This window comes from Heterodontus francisci, chromosome 11, assembly GCF_036365525.1.
Source record: "Heterodontus francisci isolate sHetFra1 chromosome 11, sHetFra1.hap1, whole genome shotgun sequence".
Taxonomy (NCBI): domain Eukaryota; kingdom Metazoa; phylum Chordata; class Chondrichthyes; order Heterodontiformes; family Heterodontidae; genus Heterodontus; species Heterodontus francisci.
In genome coordinates, this window is record NC_090381.1 from 31,248,597 (window position 1) to 31,267,708 (window position 19,112).

Below are 19,112 nucleotides of genomic sequence, written 5' to 3' on the forward strand. Positions count from 1 at the left end.
CACTAAAACAATTAGAACTCATGCTGACAAGGCAAATGAACTGTTGCGTGACCCAGGATTTTGGAGTAAGTTTTGGAATTGGGGATCTAATGTTCAAATACATCCATGGGTCAGAATTGTATCACATATTGCTGTCATAGTGACTCTATGAGCGCTAATAATTGTTGTATTCAATGTATATCAGCTTAGACGGTGGAAAAATGAACTTTTGCGAAGATTGGATGATGGGACTATTGAAACAGAAGGAACAGTTATCAATATAAAAAAAAACTGAGAAAACCAACTGTATATACTAAGTTTTATAACGTATCTTTTTATATGTAACAGTATAGCACACTCATTGGGGGACAATGACGTTCTCAGGAATGGTTCACAGAGAAGGGAAACTTGATGATCCTAAGATAAGTATCTTTGGATCATGAAGGGGGAGATGTTGGCCAGGGGCTGCAAGAAACACAGAATCAGTTACAAACTGCTGGAATTGTTTGACCTGTAGTAACCTGGAGCTCGGACACTGGCCTGTGCTGGTAAAAACCAGTTTGAACTAATTACTTTATGGGACAAGACAAAGAACAGGACACAGGAAAAGGGCCTTATTTGGACATGGTGTGATACCGGGGTCTTTGGGCCTGGGCCAATTAAGAGAAGCTATGAACGAGGTGATCAAGCTTAAACCAACCGGAAAGACACAGCTCAGATTTGGAGAGATAAGCAATAGGATAAGAATAGAGCTTTTTGGGCATAGAGCCAGTGAAAACTCCGGAGATCAACCATTGTGGAAGCGGAAGACCCTGCGTGAGCGATGCGGCGACAACGTAGAAGAGAGAGCGAGAGAGAGAGAGAGAACGGAACGGAACGCCACGCCTGGCCAGCGTTAACTCTCCCTTTTTCGGGTAATATCCTTTGTATTCTGTGACTAGGACAGGGAAAGGTCAGAGAAACCTAGTGGGTGTGCTTATGAATTCTAGCTAGTTTTGTTATTAACTGTATAACTCAGGGGAGTTGTAGGTTTTTGTCTAACTAAGTGTATAAGCCTTATTCTTACATTGTACCACAACGTGAATAAAGTAAATTGACAGTTAAAGAAAGGACTGAGGTCCCCCTCTTTGTACTAAGCCAGTAACTGTAGCTGTGGACAAAGGGGATTTGACTCCGCTCCACTGTTAACAACCTCAAGAGAGAAAAGACTCCTACATCGAAACAAGTTGAAGCGTGCACTGGGCCCCAACAAACAGCAAGATTTACCAGCAACCAAAGACTCCATATTGAACTTAAAGGACTGTAACTATCATCCAGATATTGCCTCAAACTTTTCCCCTTTATTCTTTTTCTGTCTCTATCTGCGTGAGTGTTTATCTCATATGCATGCTAGCATGGTTGCGTGGCATATTCGTAGTTGTTAACCGGATTAGAATTTAAGATTAATAAATTTCCATCTTTCTTATTTAAATCTAAGAAAACTTGTCTAATTTCTTTGCCTTACAACTGGAAGGCAGTGAATGAGGATTCACTGAGGGGGAGCTAAAAACGCTGTGTTTTAAAATTAAACCCTCTTATGGTTAAACTAGGCAAAGGCTGACAGGGAACCCCTAGACCCCTGCTCATCTGGTCATAACAGAAATTTGAGGGCTCATCTGGGATTTGACCCACAGACAAATGAGAAATTGGAAGTGAGAAGCCAAACTGATCCCAATCAAACAGGAGAAAAGATTTCAATACAGGTTTTCTTGTGGTTGTGTGTGTTAGAATACTAACATGTCTGTCACTGAAGCTGGTAGCTCCCCAAGCCAGGGTGAAGTAACTTGGGATAAGTTAGAAGCACTGTCTATGGAGGAGTTGAGAAAAATGGCTCACTGGAGTTGAGGAAAATGGAGAGAGACAGAAAGAGCCTTCCAGAAGGAATGTGAAGAAAAAGAGAGAGACGAGAGAGAGAAAGCAAGAGAGGAGAAAAAAAGAGAGACATGAAAGAGAAAGAACCTTCCAGAAAGAATGCGACGAAAGAGAGCTGAGGCGGCTCGAGTTAACTAGGGGGTGACAGAGTATCCCAGTGAACGTATAGCCAATATGGAGGAGAGTAATTCAGGGCTGGGTACAAAATTGTTAAACTCTCCCAACTGATCCCAAAATTCAATGAGGGAGACATGGAAGCGTTTTTTGTGTCTTTTGAAAAACTGGCAAGGCAGTTAAAATGGCCAGCTGAGGCTTGGACTCTGTCAATACAGAGCAAATTAATAGGAAAAGCCCATGAGGTTTATTCCCTGTTGCCAGATGAGAGTTCATCAGGTTATGAACTGACAAAAAATTCTATCCTTGGGGCATATGAATTAGTACCTGAAGCCTATCGCCAAAAGTTTAGAACCCTCAAGAAGCAAGCTGATCAAACTTATCTGCAGTTTGAAAGAAATAAGCAGCTGGCTTTTGACCAGTGACTGAGGGCTCTTAAAGTACAGCTCAACTATGAAAATCTCAGAGAAGTAATTTTGTTAGAGGAATTTAAAAACTCTCTCTCACTCTCCATAAAGACACATGTGGAGGAACAGAAGGTTCATAGAGCCCAGCAGGCAGCAGTCCTGGCCAATGAATTTGCTCTCATTTATAAGTAAGTTTCCCAGGGGAAAACCTTTCCTAATCACCTTCACAAATCCGAAAAGGACAAAGGGTGGGAAGGTGATAGAAGCCCTAGCAGTCCTGGGAGGGAAAGAAAAGCAGGAGACACAGGGGGCCCTCCTCTAGCCAAAAAGGAAGGTACTGTAAGTACGAGTGAGACCTGGAGACCTGTGTGCTTCCATTGTAATAAGGCAGGGCATCTAAGCGCTGACTGCTGGAAACTAAAGGGAAAACCTGTAGGGTTTTCCTATAGGCCAGGTGGCAGATCTATCGGTGGGAGAGCATTTCGGTGATAGTGATCACAACTCCCTGACCTTTACTATAGTCATGGAGAGGGACAGGAGCAGACGGGATGGGAAAATATTTAATTGGGGGAGGGGGAATTACAATGCTATTAGGCAGGAACTGGGAGCATAAATTGGGAACAGATGTTCTCAGGGAAATGCACGACAAAAATGTGGAGGTTGTTTAGGGAGCACTTGCTGCGACTGCTGGATAGGTTTGTCCCGATGAGGCAGGGAAGGGATGGTAGGGTGAAGGAACCTTGGATGACAAGAGATGTGGAACAGCTAGTCAAGAGGAAGAAGGAAGCTTACTTAAGGTTGAGGAAGCAAGGATCAGACAGGGCTCTAGAGGGTTACAAGGTAGCCAGGAAGGAACTGAAGAATGGACTTAGGAGAGCTAGGAGGGGACATGAAAAAGTCTTGGCGGGTAGGATTAAGGAAAATCCCAAGGTGTTCTACACTTATGTGAGGAACAAGAGGATGGCCAGAGTGAGGGTAGGGCCGATCAGGGATAGTGGAGGGAACTTGTGCCTGGAGTCGGAGGAGGTAGGGGAGGTCCTAAATGAATACTTTGCTTCAGTATTCACTAGTGAGAGGGACCTGGTCGTTTGTGAGGACAGCGTGGAACAGGCTGATATGCTCGAACAGGTTGAGGTTAAGAGGGAGGATGTGCTGGAAATTTTGAATGATATAAGGACAGATAAGTCCCCTGGGTCAGACGGGATATACCCAAGGATATTATGGGAAGCAAGGGAAGAGATTGCTGCGCCTTTGGCGATGATCTTTGCATCTTCACTGCCCACTGGAGTAGTACAGGATGGTTGGAGGGTGGCAAATGTTGTTCCCTTGTTCAAGAAAGGGAACAGGGATAACCCTGGGAATTATAGACCAGTCAGTCTTATGTCGGTAGTGGACAAGTTATTGGAGAGGATCCTGAGAGACAGGATTTATGATTATTTGGAAAAGCATGGTTTGATTAGAGATAGTCAGCATGGCTTTGTGAGGGGCAGGTCATGCCTCAGAAGCCTTATTGAATTCTTTGAAGATGTGACAAAACACATTGATGAAGGAAGAGCAGTGGATGTGGTGTATATGGATTTTAGCAAGGCGTTTGATAAGGTTCCCCATGGTAGGCTCATTCAGAAAGTAAGGAGGCATGGGATTCAGGGAAAGTTGGCTGTCTGGATACAAAATTGGCTGGCCCATAGATGTCAGAGGGTGGTAGTAGATGGAAAGTATTCAGCATGGAGCTCGGTGACCAGTGGTGTTCCACAAGGATCTGTTCTGGGACCTCTGCTCTTTGTGATTTTTATAAATGACTTGGATGAGGAAGTGGAAGGCTGGGTTAGCAAGTTTGCCGATGACACGAAGGTTGCTGGAGTTGTGGATAGTGTGGAATGCTGTTGTAGGTTGCAACGGGACATTGACAGGATGCAGAGCAGGACTGAGAAGTGGCAGATGGAGTTCAACCTGGAAAAGTGTGAAGTGATTCATTTTGGAAGGTCGAATTTGAATGCGGAATACAGGCTTAAAGACAGGATTCTTGGCAGTGTGGAGGAACAGAGGGATCTTGGGGTCCATGTCTATAGATCGCTCAAAGTTGCCACCCAAGTTGATAGGGTTGTTAAGAAGGCGTATGGTGTGTTGGCTTTCATTAACGGGGGATTGAGTTTAAGAGCCGCGAGGTTATGCTGCAGCTCTATGAGGCCCTGGTTCGACCACACTTGGAATATTGTGTTCAGTTCTGGTCGCCTCATTATAGGAAGGATGTGGAAGCTTTAGAGAGGGTGCAGAGGAGATTTACCATGATGCTGCCTGGACTGGAGGGCATGTCCTACGAAGAAAGATTGAGGGAGCCAGGGCTTTTCTCATTGGAGCGAAGAAGGATGAGAGGTGACTTGATAGAGGGGTACAAGATGATGAGAGGCATAGATAGAGTGGATAGCCAGAGACTTTTTCCCAGGGTGGAAAGGGCTATCACCAGGGGGCATAATTTTAAGGTGATTGGAGGAAGGTTTTGGGGAGATGTCAGAGGTAGGTTCTTTACACAGAGAGTGGTGGGTGCGTGGAATGCGTTGCCAGCGGTTGTAGTAGAAGCAGATACATTAGGGGCATTTAAGCGACTCTTGGATAGGTACATGGATGATAGTAGAATGAAGGGTAGGTAGTTAGTTTGATCTTAGAGTAGGTTAAAGGTTCGGCACAACATCGTGGGCCGAAGGGCCTGTATTGTTCTATGTTCTATGTTAATCAGGGCACACCCGCTCAGTGAAGAAGAAGGGACCTTGATGGAAAGCACAGCAGAACAAGCTGTGGCTTTAACTGTTACAAGAGTGAGACCCAGGAAGCTTAATGTAGAAAGTGCAGGAAAATTTAATAGGATTCCTGAAGATTATCAGGGTTTTGTGTCTGTAGGGAGAGTAACCCCATACCTTTTGAGTGGGGCAAGCAAGCCCACAATAATTAGATTAGATTAGAGATACAGCACTGAAACAGGCCCTTCAGCCCACCGAGTCTGTGCCGAACATCAACCACCCATTTATACTAATCCTACACTAATCCCATATTCCTACCAAACATCCCCACCTGTCCCTATATTTCCCTACCACCTATCTATACTAGTGACAATTTATAATGGCCAATTTACCTATCAACCTGCAAGTCTTTTGGCTTGTGGGAGGAAACCGGAGCACCCGGAGGAAACCCACGCAGACACAGGGAGAACTTGCAAACTCCACACAGGCAGTACCCGGAATCGAACCCGGGTCCCTGGAGCTGAGAGGCTGCGGTGCTAACCACTGCACCACTGTGCCGCCCTCAATTCTCAGGGACACAGGGGCCACTAGGTCCCTTTCACTGGGAAAAAGCCTGACCTTGCCTCCAGAGAGTGCAGTAAACACCAGAATGGTGAATGGCATTGGAGAGCTGTGCATTCCTGTACTTTTACACCGGGTGCACTTGGTGTGTAACCTAATTTCGGGACCGGTGACCGTAGGGATTGTCCCTAGTTTGCCTGTGGACAGGGTTGACCTGTTCCTAGGTAATGATCTGGTGGGGACAAAGGTGGTAGACCCCCTCAGTAGTGAAAAAGAGTCTGTAAGAGATCAGAGAGACAGGGCAGTGGCAGAAGACAGTCCCCTGCAGTTTCTCTGAATGTACAGTGAATCAGGCCATGATCAAACCAGCTCCCCCAGAGGAGGCTGAATTGGCACTGCAGATGGATGACCATGAGGTCTGTCTGTCTGAAACTTTCTTTGGAAAGTTAGAAGACCCAGGGAATGAATTAAATGAATCTTCCATAGCTGAGGTTCAGCGAGCTGACCAAGTATTGAGAGAGTTAGCACAGGCTGCCCAGTCTGAAATGGAAGCATAGGGAGTCCCTGATTGCTACTATTTAAAGAATGAGGTACTGATGAGGAAATGGAGTTCTCCTCACAGACCTGAGAGCAAGGAGTGGACAGTGATTCACCAGTTTGCGGTGCCGCAGAGGTACTGGGGAGAAATATTAAGAATGACCCATGAGATTACAGTGGCTGTACATGTCGGTATATGAAAAACCAAAGCCTTCATAAGACAGCAGTTTGACTGGCCAAAACTCCACAAAGATGTGCTGGAGTACTGCAGGAGTTGCCACATGTGCCAGGTTGAGGGGAAAACCTAACCTACAGTGAAATCTGCACCCCTAAGTCCTGTATTGGTGTTTGGAGGACCCTCCAGCAGAGGGCTGGTGAACTGTAAGGGAACCCTGCCAAGAACAAAAAGGAACAGGCAGGCACACGGCTGGCAACAGGTTAGAAAGGAATGGGGGAAAAGGGACAAGAGGGCAGGTTAAAGGAAGTCCGAAAAGAATCCCAGATGAAAATCCTTACTGTCCGGTCAGCCAACCCTGAAATATTTGAAAAGTTAGACCTCACATCCTTCTATGTAAATGCAGACAATAGAAGAACCCCACCAGAGTTGCTAACAGCATTTACAGAAACTGGCAGAGACAAAGAAAGTCCTCAAGAGGGCAGAGAAACTGTGAGGATGATGCCTCACCTATTCAAAGTGTCAGACGGGAGTGCAGCAGAATGTGGGCAAATACCTGCAAGCAAGAGTGTCCCAGAGGACAAAGGGAAGATTAGCATCCCACAGTCAGGAAAAAAGGGAACAAACCATCCCCTAATGTGAAAAGCCCTTGCATGACTCATCAAAGCACTGAAAGAGAGTTCAGAGTGGTACCACCCACTGCTGCTGCCTCTGAGCAGAAATCTAACCGAAGACTAATTAAACCTAACCCTCCCCCTGCAGACCTCAACAAGAACAAAGACACCTTAGGCAGTCATGGAAATGTGCAAACTGGAAAAACCTCCCCAAAAAACACATGTTTATTGGGATGCCAAAAAGGGCAGTTTAAAGCAGCACTGCTACCAAGAAAAGACAGGCTGTAACAACTGTTAGGATTTCTGAATGAATGAGAGAGATGTACGTGTGTCTTCCTTTGTACTTATCTTCTCTCTAGTCCCTTTTAATGATATGCTCCTTTTAAAAAATCGCATTTCATTCCGCTGGGTGTGGAGGTGTCATGCAGACCCCCACCTGCCAAGAATGAGGCATATTAATTTCATATGAACATTCATTTTAAACTGTTGCTAGGGTAAAGAAATGACTTGTTAAAGAAATCAGGTACTAGGTTCTTACAGCCTGTGTGGATGAGAGCAGGGACTGCAGGGAGGATGAGCAAACTGACCACAACAACGTATTGCGGGGGCCATTCAAGTTGTGGAATGTAGTTTCTATCAGGGGACCATACAGTTCTGTACAGATACTATTCCCTGCAGCCGAGTGCATGAGTCCCGGAGGCTGTGTTGCCTGCCCAGTGCCAAGGTTACAGACATCTCCTCAGGGCTGGAGAGGAACTTGGAGTGGTAGGAAAAGGATCCAGTTGTCGTGGTTCACGTAGGTACCTATGACATATATTGGATTAAGAAAGAGATTCTGCTAATAGAGTATGAGCAGCTAGAGGCTAAATTATAAAGCAGAACCACAAAGGTAATAATCTCTGGATTACTACCTGAAGCACAAGCAAATGGGCATAGGGTAAATAAGAGCAGAGAGTTGAACACGTGGGTCAAAGATTGGTGTGGGAGAAATGGGTTTCAATTCATGGGACACTGGCACCGTATTGGGGAAAGAGGGAGCTGTTCCATTGGGATGGGTTTCACTTGAACTGAGCTTGGGACCAGTGCCCTGGCAAATTGAATAACTAGGGCTGTAGATAGGGCTTTCAACTAAACAGTTGGAAAGGGAAGGATTCAGGTGAGGAGAAATTTAGAAACTTTAAGAGAAAGGACAAGGCAAAAGTGCAGGGTAGCGATATGGGTAATGATAACCAGAGTATGACAGAAAGGTTCATGGAGACACTCGGTTGCTTCAATCAGCCTCAACAACCCTGAATCAAAGAGGACGAAAACAGCCAGAGACCTTGCTGCTGTTGAAATGTATGTATGGACACTGGGCAAGCACATGGTGTACATGTCTTGGATGGCGCCAAAATCCACCAGCCTGCTCATATTATTGACAATGGTCAGCTGGTCAATGGACGTTCTCAAATGTCTGAGCATCTGAACCTGTCAGCAAGAATTCTGTTAAAAAAAAATGATACATTGGCTAGATTGTGGTTTTGTGCAATTGCCTAAAATGGGAGCCAGCCCTTTTTACAGCTGTCCCAATTTTTGACTTCTAAATGCAAAAATACGCCCATTTTATACTATTGCACAAAGTGCTCAGAAGCAACTGTGGACCTGAAGGCTCCGCTGTAGCCGCCATATCGCTCATTGTCGTTGAAAGCACATTTGTCCTTTCCAGGTATGGTGGAATTCCCCTGGCCAGCACACAGAGAACAGAGTTTTGAATCAGGATATGACCCCGGAGCACAGCTTTCACTGAAATAGGTCGCTTTGTTGAGAAGGAAAGAAGAAATTGCTTTTAGTTTTCAGCAGCAGCAACAGGAAAACAGTAAATTAACTATTCACAGCAATTTAGGGAGAGGTTTGTGTCCACATTAGAAAAGGAACAGGTATGTTTACTGAATGGAATAGCATCAGGTGCGTTTACTGAATAGAATAGGAATAGGTGTGTTTACTGAATGGGATAGAAACAGGTGCGTTTACTGAATGGGATAGAAACAGGTGCGTTTACTGAATGGGACAGCAACAGGTGTGTTTACTGAATGGGACAGCAACAGGTGTGTTTACTGAATGGGATAGGAACAGGTGTGTTTACTGAATGGAATAGGAACAGGTGCGTTTACTGAGTGGAATAGCATCAGGTGTGTTCACTGAATGGGATAGAAACAGGTGTGTTCACTGAATGGGATAGGAACAGGTGTGTTTACTGAATGGGATAGGAACAGGTGTGTTTACTGAATGGAATAGGAACAGGTGTGTTTACTGAGTGGAATAGCATCAGGTGCGTTTACTGAATGGGATAGAAACAGGTGTGTTTACTGAATGGGATAGGAACAGGTGTGTTTACTGACTGGGATAGGAACAGGTGTGTTTACTTAATGGAATATGATCAGGTGTGTTTACTGAATGGGACAGCAACAGGTGTGTTTACTGAATGGGATAGGAACAGGTGTGTTTACTGAATGGGATAGGAACAGGTGTGTTTACTTAATGGGATAGGAACAGGTGTGTTTACTTAATGGAATATGATCAGGTGTGTTTACTGAATGGGATAGAAACAGGTGTGTTTACTGAGTGGAATAGGAACAGGTGTGTTTACTGAGTGGGATAGGAACAGGTGTGTTTACTGAGTGGAATAGGAACAGGTGTGTTTACTGACTGGGATAGGAAGAGGTGTGTTTACTGACTGGGATAGGAACAGGTGTGTTTACTGGGTGGAATAGGAACAGGTGTGTTTAATGAGTGGAATAAGAACAGGTGTGTTTACTGACTGGGATAGGAACAGGTGTGTTTACTGACTGGGATAGGAACAGGTGTGTTTAATGAGTGGAATAAGAACAGGTGTGTTTACTGAGTGGAATAGGAACAGGTGTGTTTAGAATTAGAATTAGAACATTACAGCGCAGTACAGGCCCTTCGGCCCTCGATGTTGCGCCGACCTGTGAAACCATCTGACCTACACTATTCCCTTTTCATCCATATGTCTATCCAATGACCACTTAAATGCCCTTAAAGTTGGCGAGTCTACTACTGCTGCAGGCAGGGCGTTCCACGCCCCTACTACTCTCTGAGTAAAGAAACTACCTCTGACATCTGTCCTATATCTATCACCCCTCAACTTAAAGCTATGTCCCCTCGTGTTTGCCATCACCATCCGAGGAAAAAGACTCTCACTATCCACCATATCTAACCCTCTGATTATCTTATGTCTCTATTAAGTCACCTCTCCTCCTCCTTCTCTCCAACGAAAACAACCTCAAGTCCCTCAGCCTTTCCTCGTAAGACCTTCCCTCCATACCAGGCAACATCCTAGTAAATCTCCTCTGCACCCTTTCCATAGCTTCCACATCCTTCCTATAATGCGGTGACCAGAACTGCACGCAATACTCCAGGTGCGGTCTCACCAGAGTTTTGTACAGCTGCAGCATGACCTCGTGTCTCCGAAACTCAATCCCCCTACTAATAAAAGCTAACACACCATATGCCTTCTTAACAGCCCTATTAACCTGGGTAGCAACCTTCAGGGATTTATGCACCTGGACACCAAGATCTCTCTGTTCATCTACACTACCAAGAATCTTCCCATTAGCCCAGTACTCTGCATTCCTGTTACTCCTTCCAAAGTGAATCACCTCGCACTTTTCCGCATTAAACTCCATTTGCCATCTCTCAGCCCAGCTCTGCAGCCTATCTATGTCCCTCTGTAACCTACAACATCCTTCGGCACTATCCACAACTCCACCGACCATAGTGTCATCCGCAAATTTACTAACCCACCCTTCTACACCCTCTTCCAGGTCATTTATAAAAATAACAAACAGCAGTGGCCCCAAAACAGATCCTTGCGGTACACCACTAGTAACTAAACTCCAGGATGAACATTTGCCATCAACCACCACCCTCTGTCTTCTTTCAGCTAGCCAATTTCTGATCCAAAGCTCTAAATCACCTTCAACCCCATACTTCCGTATTTTCTGCAATAGCCTACCATGGGGAACCTTATCAAACGCCTTACTGAAATCCATATACACCACATCCACTGCTTTAGCCTCATCCACCTGTTTGGTCACCTTCTCAAAAAACTCAATAAGGTTTGTGAGGCACGACCTACCCGTCACAAAACCGTGCTGTCTATCGCTAATGAACTTATTACTTTCAAGATGATTATAAATCCTGTCTCTTATAACCTTTTCCAACATTTTACCCACAACCGAAGTAAGGCTCACAGGTCTCTAATTACCAGGGCTGTCTCTACTCCCCTTCTTGAACAAGGGGACAACATTTGCTATCCTCCAGTCTTCCGGCACTATTCCTGTCGACAATGATGACATAAAGATCAAGGACAAAGGCTCTGCAATCTCCTCCCTAGCTTCCCAGAGAATCCTAGGATAAATCCCATCTGGCCCAGGGGACTTATCTATTTTCACACTTTCCAAAATTGATAACACCTCCTCCTTGTGAACCTCAATCCCATCTAGCCTAGTAGCCTGAATCTCAGTATTCTCCTCGACAACATTTTCTTTCTCTACTGTAAATACTGACGCAAAATATTCATTTAACACTTCCCCTACCTCCTCTGATTCCACACACAACTTCCCACTACTATCCTTGATTGGTCCTAATCTAACTCTAGTCATTCTTTTATTCCTGATATACCTATAGAAAGCCTTAGGATTTTCCCTGATCCTATCCGCCAATGACTTCTCGTGTCCTCTCCTTGCTCTTCTTAGCTCTCCCTTTAGATCCTTCCTGGCTAGCTTGTAACTCTCAAGCGCCCTAACTGAGCCTTCACATCTCATCCTAACATAAGCCTTCTTCTTCCTCTTGACAAGTGCTTCAACTTCTTTAGTAAACCACGGCTCCCTCGCTCGACAACTTCCTCCCTGCCTCACAGGTACATACTTATCAAGGACACGCAGTAGCTGCTCCTTGAATAAGCTCCACATTTCGATTGTTCCCATCCCTTGCAGTTTCCTTCCCCATCCTACGCATCCTAAATCTTGCCTAATCGCATCATAATTTCCATTCCCCCAGCTATAATTTTTGCCCTGCGGTATATACCTGTCCCTGCCCATCGCTAAGGTAAACCTAACCGAATTGTGATCACTATCACCAAAGTGCCCACCTACATCTAAATCTAACACCTGGCCAGGTTCATTACCCAGTACCAAATCCAATGTTTACTGATTAGAATAGGAAGTGGTACTGAACAAATTGTTGGCGCTGCAAGCTGTCAAGTCCCTAGTCCTGATGGACTTCATTCCAGGGTCTTAAAAGAAGTGGCCAGTGAAATAGTTGATGCGTTAGCTTTAATTTTCAAAATTGCCTCGATTCGGGGAGGGTTTTGTTAGACTGGGACGGCACTGTGGCGCACTGGTTAGCACCACAGCTTCACAAATCCAGCGACACGGGTTGAGTTCTGGGTACTGCATGTGTGAAATTTGCAAGTTCTCCCTGTGACTGCGAGGGTTTCCGCCAGTTGCTCCGGTTTCCTCCCACAGCCAAAGACTTGCAGGTTGACAGGTAAATTGGCCATTGTAAATTGCCCGTAGTGTTGGTTGGGGATGTGGTCGGGATTATGGGATTAATGTAGGGTTAGTATAAATGGGTGGTTGTTGGTCGGCACAGACTCGGTGGGCCGATGAGCTTGTTTCAGTGCTGTATCTCTCTATGACTCTAACTCTGTGCCATTCTTTCAGAACAGGAAGACATGTGTGCAGTGAATATAATAGGAATGCGAATGTGTACTGAATGAAATACTTTGAGGGAAGGCAAATATGTGGAGTATAGAGGGAGAGGGTAATGTGAAGGGAGGCGGAAGACTGAGGTGAAGATGAAGTTGATAGGCAAGGGTGGTAGGTGACGGCTGAAAAGAGAAGAAAGGGACAGGCAACAGGGGAAGGGTGAAGGACAAGCTGGGGAAATTGGAGGAAGTGAGATAGACAGGTCATAGAAGAAAGGACAAGGATGAAGAGAGAAAGGGAAAGCCATTGTACTGTAGGAATGAGAAGGGCACAACTCAATTTGTTTGAATGGTTCCATAATCCATCTCATTATTTTTAACATCAACAATAATCTTCCAACTTGAAGCTATATACTCCCCCTGGGTCATGGGAAGTAGCAGAACCCTGTGAGAACGAGCTGGCTAAATGTTTGGTGGAGGGTTCGGTGGTGGGGCAGACCAAAACTGTGGCAGCAGTTCAACGCATGGCCGAGAGGCAGGGTTCCTGACAGGGAATCCCTCTAATCAAGGCAAAGAAACCTAAAGGAATTAAATGATCTGTGAGCTTTGCCTGACGGAATGGAAAATCTCCATGACTGGCAAAGAGGATGAGGGAAAGTGGCCAGTAACCACTTCAATAGTTATAACAGTCATAACACTGCTAAATGGACATTCATAGGAACTAACTTCTGACTGACCACTGCCCAGATCAAAGGTATTTAATCCTCATGCAAATCAAATGTTGTCTAGTTACTCACACCTCCAATCAAACAGACTGACTTTCACTTACAGTTATAAAGGCTGCAGTTTTTGATTTTCTCCTGTGTGATCAGCAGCCCCATTGGGATATTCCAACCAGTTCGTCTCAGAGCTGTGTAACATGCCTTCTTGCCTTTCAGGGTGTCCCAGGTCAAAGTCTGATCCTTCACAACAGCCACTATATACGCAACTGGAACAAAACACAACAGCAGTCAGCATTGGTTTGTGATTTTCAAGATCATTCGCGAAACAGATCAGAAAGGAACAGGAGTGAAATGGTTAAATTATGAGAAGTTGCATTGACCAGGCTTGCATTCGTTTTAGAATTGAAGATTAAGGGTGCTCTAATTGATCTGTTTAAGATGATTAAGATGACTTGATGGTGTAGAAAAAGAAAAACTATTGGCTCTGGGTATAGGAGGCCAGAATCGACAGGGGAGAATCTTAAATTTAGAACTAGCTTTCAGGGGTGATGTCAGGAAGCAATTCTTCACACAAAGGGTAGTGGAAATCTGGAACTCTCTCCCTAAAAATGTTGTTGAGTCTAAGGTTCTATTGAAAATTTTAAAACTGAGAAAGGTAGATTTTTGTTAGGTAAGGATGTTAAGTGTTACAGAAGGGAATAACCCTCTCCTGTTCCTTGAACAATTTGCCTATTTTCAATACTCCTAAGTCAGGTACAGCATGGGCCATTTTGTTTTCTAGTTGTTTCTCAGGAACAGCTGAGAACAAAATCTGCATTCATTTTCCATCCCTGGTTGTCCTGCGAAGCTGGTAGTGAGCTACCTTTCCAGAATGATTAGTTTCTAATGCTGAGTGCTGAACCACTTCAGAGGGCACTGACTTAACAACACAGTCTAGGACAGAAGTCACATATTGTAGCGTAGTGTACAATATAATAGGGATAATAGCTTCCTAATACAGAAGCCAATATTAATATTTTTTGTGTTGTGATAATATATTCTATGTGATAGAAGCTGACACAGTTCAGATTAGGTCATTTGGATTGTGTTAGGGAATGTTCAGCAAGCAGGTAGTGTCAGGTTAATGCATGTTGAAGCACTGGTGTAGCAGCATATTACACAAAGATCACGTGACAATAACCACAGAATTGATAAGTTCAGACTAATTTATTTGACATTGTCCATCCGAGTGCAGGAATAGTCTTACTTTCAGAAATGCTTTGATTTTCATACTGAGAAATTGCCTGGATTGATTAGCATCCTTCATAACCCTGATGGATATCCTAATTGTAGGTATAGATATATATCTTGCTTGTATTTCCTGTCATTATTAATTAACCAAAAAGTTGATTTATTACTGGCATCTGAACCTATGTAATTTGCTTGGTTGCTCTAACACATCTAGACTAGATTAGCTAGGTGAGACCGGTTCCCTGAAGAACAATAATTAAACCACTTGGGATTTTACAAGTCTTTCATGGTGTTTTTTATGCCAATTCACAAATTTAATATTATATATTAGATTTAGAGTAAAGCTTGTGGAATGGGTATTTTATGCAAAGCCAATTCCCAGTCATTTGGCTCCTTTTGAACTTGCTGCCTCTGGCTGCTGAGTCTGATGGAGCTGGTCCAGTGTTTTTTGGTTGATCATCCAGTAATCCAAGAAATGCACTTGTGAGGTCCATCAGGCTCTCTGCTTTGTTTCTTCCAATTTTTGGGGATTTTATTTTGCTCCTTTAAGGGTAACCAGATTCTCTTTCACAGCAGTTGGGGCCAGAATGTAAGCCTTTGTGCCCCTGGACAGCAAGAATCCCCAAATGTCCACAATTCTGCAGTCACTGCATTGGATAGTGGGCAGTCAGCCTCATGCTCTGCATGACTGTGGAACCTTGTAAAAATACTCCATTAGTACCACAGACTCACAGTATCTCTAATAATTATTGATAGGAGAGATCCCACAGAATCTGCAGCATTAGAAGTCCAGCCTGCAAAGTGAAAAGTCCAGCACCAGTGAGCAGCTACAGCCCAATCCCAGTAAAGGAAGATCGTGTTGTAATGGTAATGTCACTGAACTAGTAATTCAGAAACCCAGGTTAATGCCCTGGGGACACAGATTCACATCCAACCATGGCAGCTGCTGAAGTTTAATTTCAATTCAATAAAAAAAATCTGGAATTGAAGGTTAGTCTCAGTAAGGTGCCATGAAACTATCATCGATTGTTGTAAAAACTTATCTGGTTCACTAATGCCTTTTAGCAAAGGAAATCTGCTGTCCTTACCTGGTCTGGCCTACACGTGACTCCAGACTCACAGCAATGTGATTGACTCTTAACTGCCCTCTGAAATTCCCTAGCAAACCACTCAGTTATCAAGGGAAATTAGGAATGGGCAACAAATACTGGCCTTGCCAGCAACACTCACACCCCAGGAAAGCTTAAAAAAAGGAGATACCACCCAGTCTCAATGAGGAGGGACAGCTCAGTCCCAGTGAGGGAATACAGTCCAGCTGCAGTGACTGCACCAAGTCTACACACTTCATTGGAATTCCTAAAAAAATATAACTTCTGAAACTCACATGGCTCTGCGCGTGCTGCTGAGTCCCTGCAGCATTCAAGATTCTCTGTAGACAAAAATACAGAATTTACAGAAGATTGACACTTCTTCAGATTGGAGATAGGGCCTCAAACTTCTTCTTTATCGAGCAAATGAGCGGTGACCTGGGAGCAGAGGGTGGTGTTGGTTTTGGAAGTGTGTCAGAGGGGGAGGGGTTTTCTAACCACCCAGAGATCCTGCCTGATACACGCCTGGTAACAAATAGTGACACATACGCCTCCAGGAAGCAGAATTGCTGCAACCGAGACAATGCTGACACCTGCTCCCATTGCTCTGTACCAATGCCATGGAGGTGCTGGTGAAATTTCTAGCTTTAGACTAATCTGTCTAGCAACTAATCAGTCATTTGCACCCAACTGTGGAGCTGTTTTTACAGATGTTAGAGCCTGAAATTTGCCCTTAGTGCAGAAATTAAGGACAAAGGTGACCATAACAACCACTGTCATAGCAGTGCACATGGCGGAGGACGATTCACAGTCACATTGCTGTGTACTTGCATCCTTTGTGAATAAAGCCTTGGACACAGTCACTGCTCCTTGATCAAATGCAGATAAGAGTCGTTCTGTCTGTACACTCTGGTGTGGGGTTCCTCTGGAGGGGGGTGGGGTGCCACGTGTCTGCGGTGCGGCCGAGCATCTCTCCACAGCTGCTTCCCTTCATCCAACTAGCAAATCCACTGTTCTCTCTCCTGAGTAGCAGCAGAGAAAGGTAACAGGCAGCCTTTGAGAAAATGGCACAAAAGCAGATGGTAAATTAGGTGGTAACAGTGGTTTAAAAATAACCAAAAACCTGGATAAAAGATTTGACCAATAACTGCATAACTTGACCCTTTGTTCTTGCATCTGCCTTCAGAGTAGTGCCAGACAAGGCTGGATGCCATTTTTGTACAGACATGATTGAGATTCAGCATTGATGAGGTGTAGGATGATTACCTCATTTACATGTGGCAGAAATGCCAGCAGAGCTTTGGGCGACAGTGGAGGGGACCAGGGATCTAGCAGAACAGTTGTTCAATCAATCAGCAGCCCAAGATGAGGCAGAAAGTGTGGAGAAATCACGAATATTAACATCCATGAACACAGGGAAAGGAAGATGAGTCTGTGAGTCAGAGCGGGGACATACACACATACCCACCTTTGTTGTAATACTCGCTCATGACTGGCACTAGGCCACACTTTCCTGCAACAATCATTGTTGAACTGTGAAGAACAACAGCATCAGCTTCAGCCAACTGCAAAACAAAAGGCTGTGTTAGCAAACTGTCCCACTTAAAGTTGCCAGCTGCTTATTTCAATCTGTTCAACCAGTTTGTTACATGTTGCTGGGCTCGTGATCACTGTCTCCTCAGTTGGCAATCTCCTCTATCTCTCTCTTCCCTTCTTCTTCCACTGATTACAACTGAGGACGCTCGCTCACCTTTGTCTCTGTCCTTTCCTCTCGCTTCCTTCCTTTCTCTGTGTCTCCTTCTCTGCCTCCCTTGCTAATTTGTCAGCTCTATATGTGTCTGTTGCAAACCCTTCCTTTTACTCTCATACTTTCTCCTGCCCACCTGTGTGTGTGTGTTTGTGTCTCTCTCTCACTCTTTCTCTTTGTCTCTCATTTTGTATTTCTATTTTTCTTCCTTTTTGTGCCCAGCTGTTGGTGCAGAGCTCTTTTACTTCAGCCAAGCAAAAGGCCCAGATGTTTTTACAAATGTGAAGAGGGAACAAAACTACCAGTTGTGTCAACCAGAGCAATTTGCATAACCTGAGCTGCTTGTGTACACCTCTTGGTATAGCGAGATTACGGATTGGCATCTGAGTAGACTTTGGAGGGTGGTGCCCATTCTCTTAGCTTACAGATATGCTTGTGTTTTGGCTAAGGTCAATGGGGAGGGGCAGGGTGGGTGTGGAATTGAGGAAACTATTGAATATACTTTTTTAACTAAATAATATGTTAAAAATCTTTCATTTCCATGCATTTCTTGCCATCATTTTCCTTCATCAATTTCTATGTCCATGTTTTAAATGGAAACAGCCTATGTAAAACTTGTTAAAAAAAACAATTAGAATTCTAGGTTTTAATCACAGGCGATATAGATGATAGAAGCCAAAAGTCAAGTGGCAATTGTGCGCTCCCTCCAGTGAAAGCACCACTGCCCCACCAGTTGTAGCAGTGTGTAATTACAATATGTCAAGTTTGGAGTAGCAGTTGCCATTATGAATGTAAACATAGGAATCTATAACGGATATCCAAATAAGAACAGAATGTTTGACTTTAAAACAGTTAAAACACATCTAAAGATGACAGTTGGCCTAGACTCTCCATGTGCAACACTATTGGAAAACAGCCAGCATTTGAAAAGAATTGTAATGTGTTGATTTGTTTTCGGAAAATATTGTATAGAAAGGAATATCCAATCCCAGGTGACTTCACACTAACTTTCCATTACCCTATATTTGTTGTACTGTCTTGACCTTAGTTTACTTCACTCTTAGTACAGAAACCGCCAGACCTCATTTGCTAGTTCACTGTGTGGTGGTGGACCTTGGTAGCAGTTCTCTGTGTGGTTCTATTTCCTTAATTAATTCTATCCCCTCAAATTCCAAATAGACTCCTTACATTCCAAATATTCCCCTCACATTCAAAATATTCCCCTCACATTCCGAATAAAACTTCTCAAATTCCAAATATACCCCCTCACAATCCAAGTACATCCCCCTACCTTCCAATATACTTCTCACATTCCTTTCCATCTGTCCCCATGGCCTAGTTTACATTATTCACGCTGACAACTCAACCCATTTCTTTATTTATTGCTCCCCTGGTAAAAGGTGGCCTTTCTTGTCCAAGTTGGGGACAAGAGCCTGATCCCTGGTCTTGGCCAAAGCCCCTCTGTAACTTAAAGGCCGGGGCTACACAAGACCAGCTGAGGTTCCTTCACCCTGTGCAAGTGCCTCAAACTCATTTGATGTCCAAACAACCCCTCAGAGATTGGCTGGACAAGATAATGCAG

General features: G+C 44.3%; 1 protein-coding gene across 1 annotated transcript in view; it reads right to left on the reverse strand.

Moving 5' to 3' along the window:
- Positions 1–19,112, reverse strand: part of LOC137375008 (serotransferrin-1-like) — a 109,824-nt gene that overhangs the window by 15,732 nt on the left and 74,980 nt on the right. Inside the window, exons 21-24 of the mRNA XM_068041632.1 lie at positions 17,252–17,348; positions 16,080–16,124; positions 13,573–13,731; positions 8,675–8,828 (exon numbers count right to left, since the gene is read on the reverse strand). Coding sequence (XP_067897733.1) covers positions 8,675–8,828; positions 13,573–13,731; positions 16,080–16,124; positions 17,252–17,348 — 455 coding nt within the window. The remainder of the gene's footprint in view (positions 1–8,674; positions 8,829–13,572; positions 13,732–16,079; positions 16,125–17,251; positions 17,349–19,112) is intronic.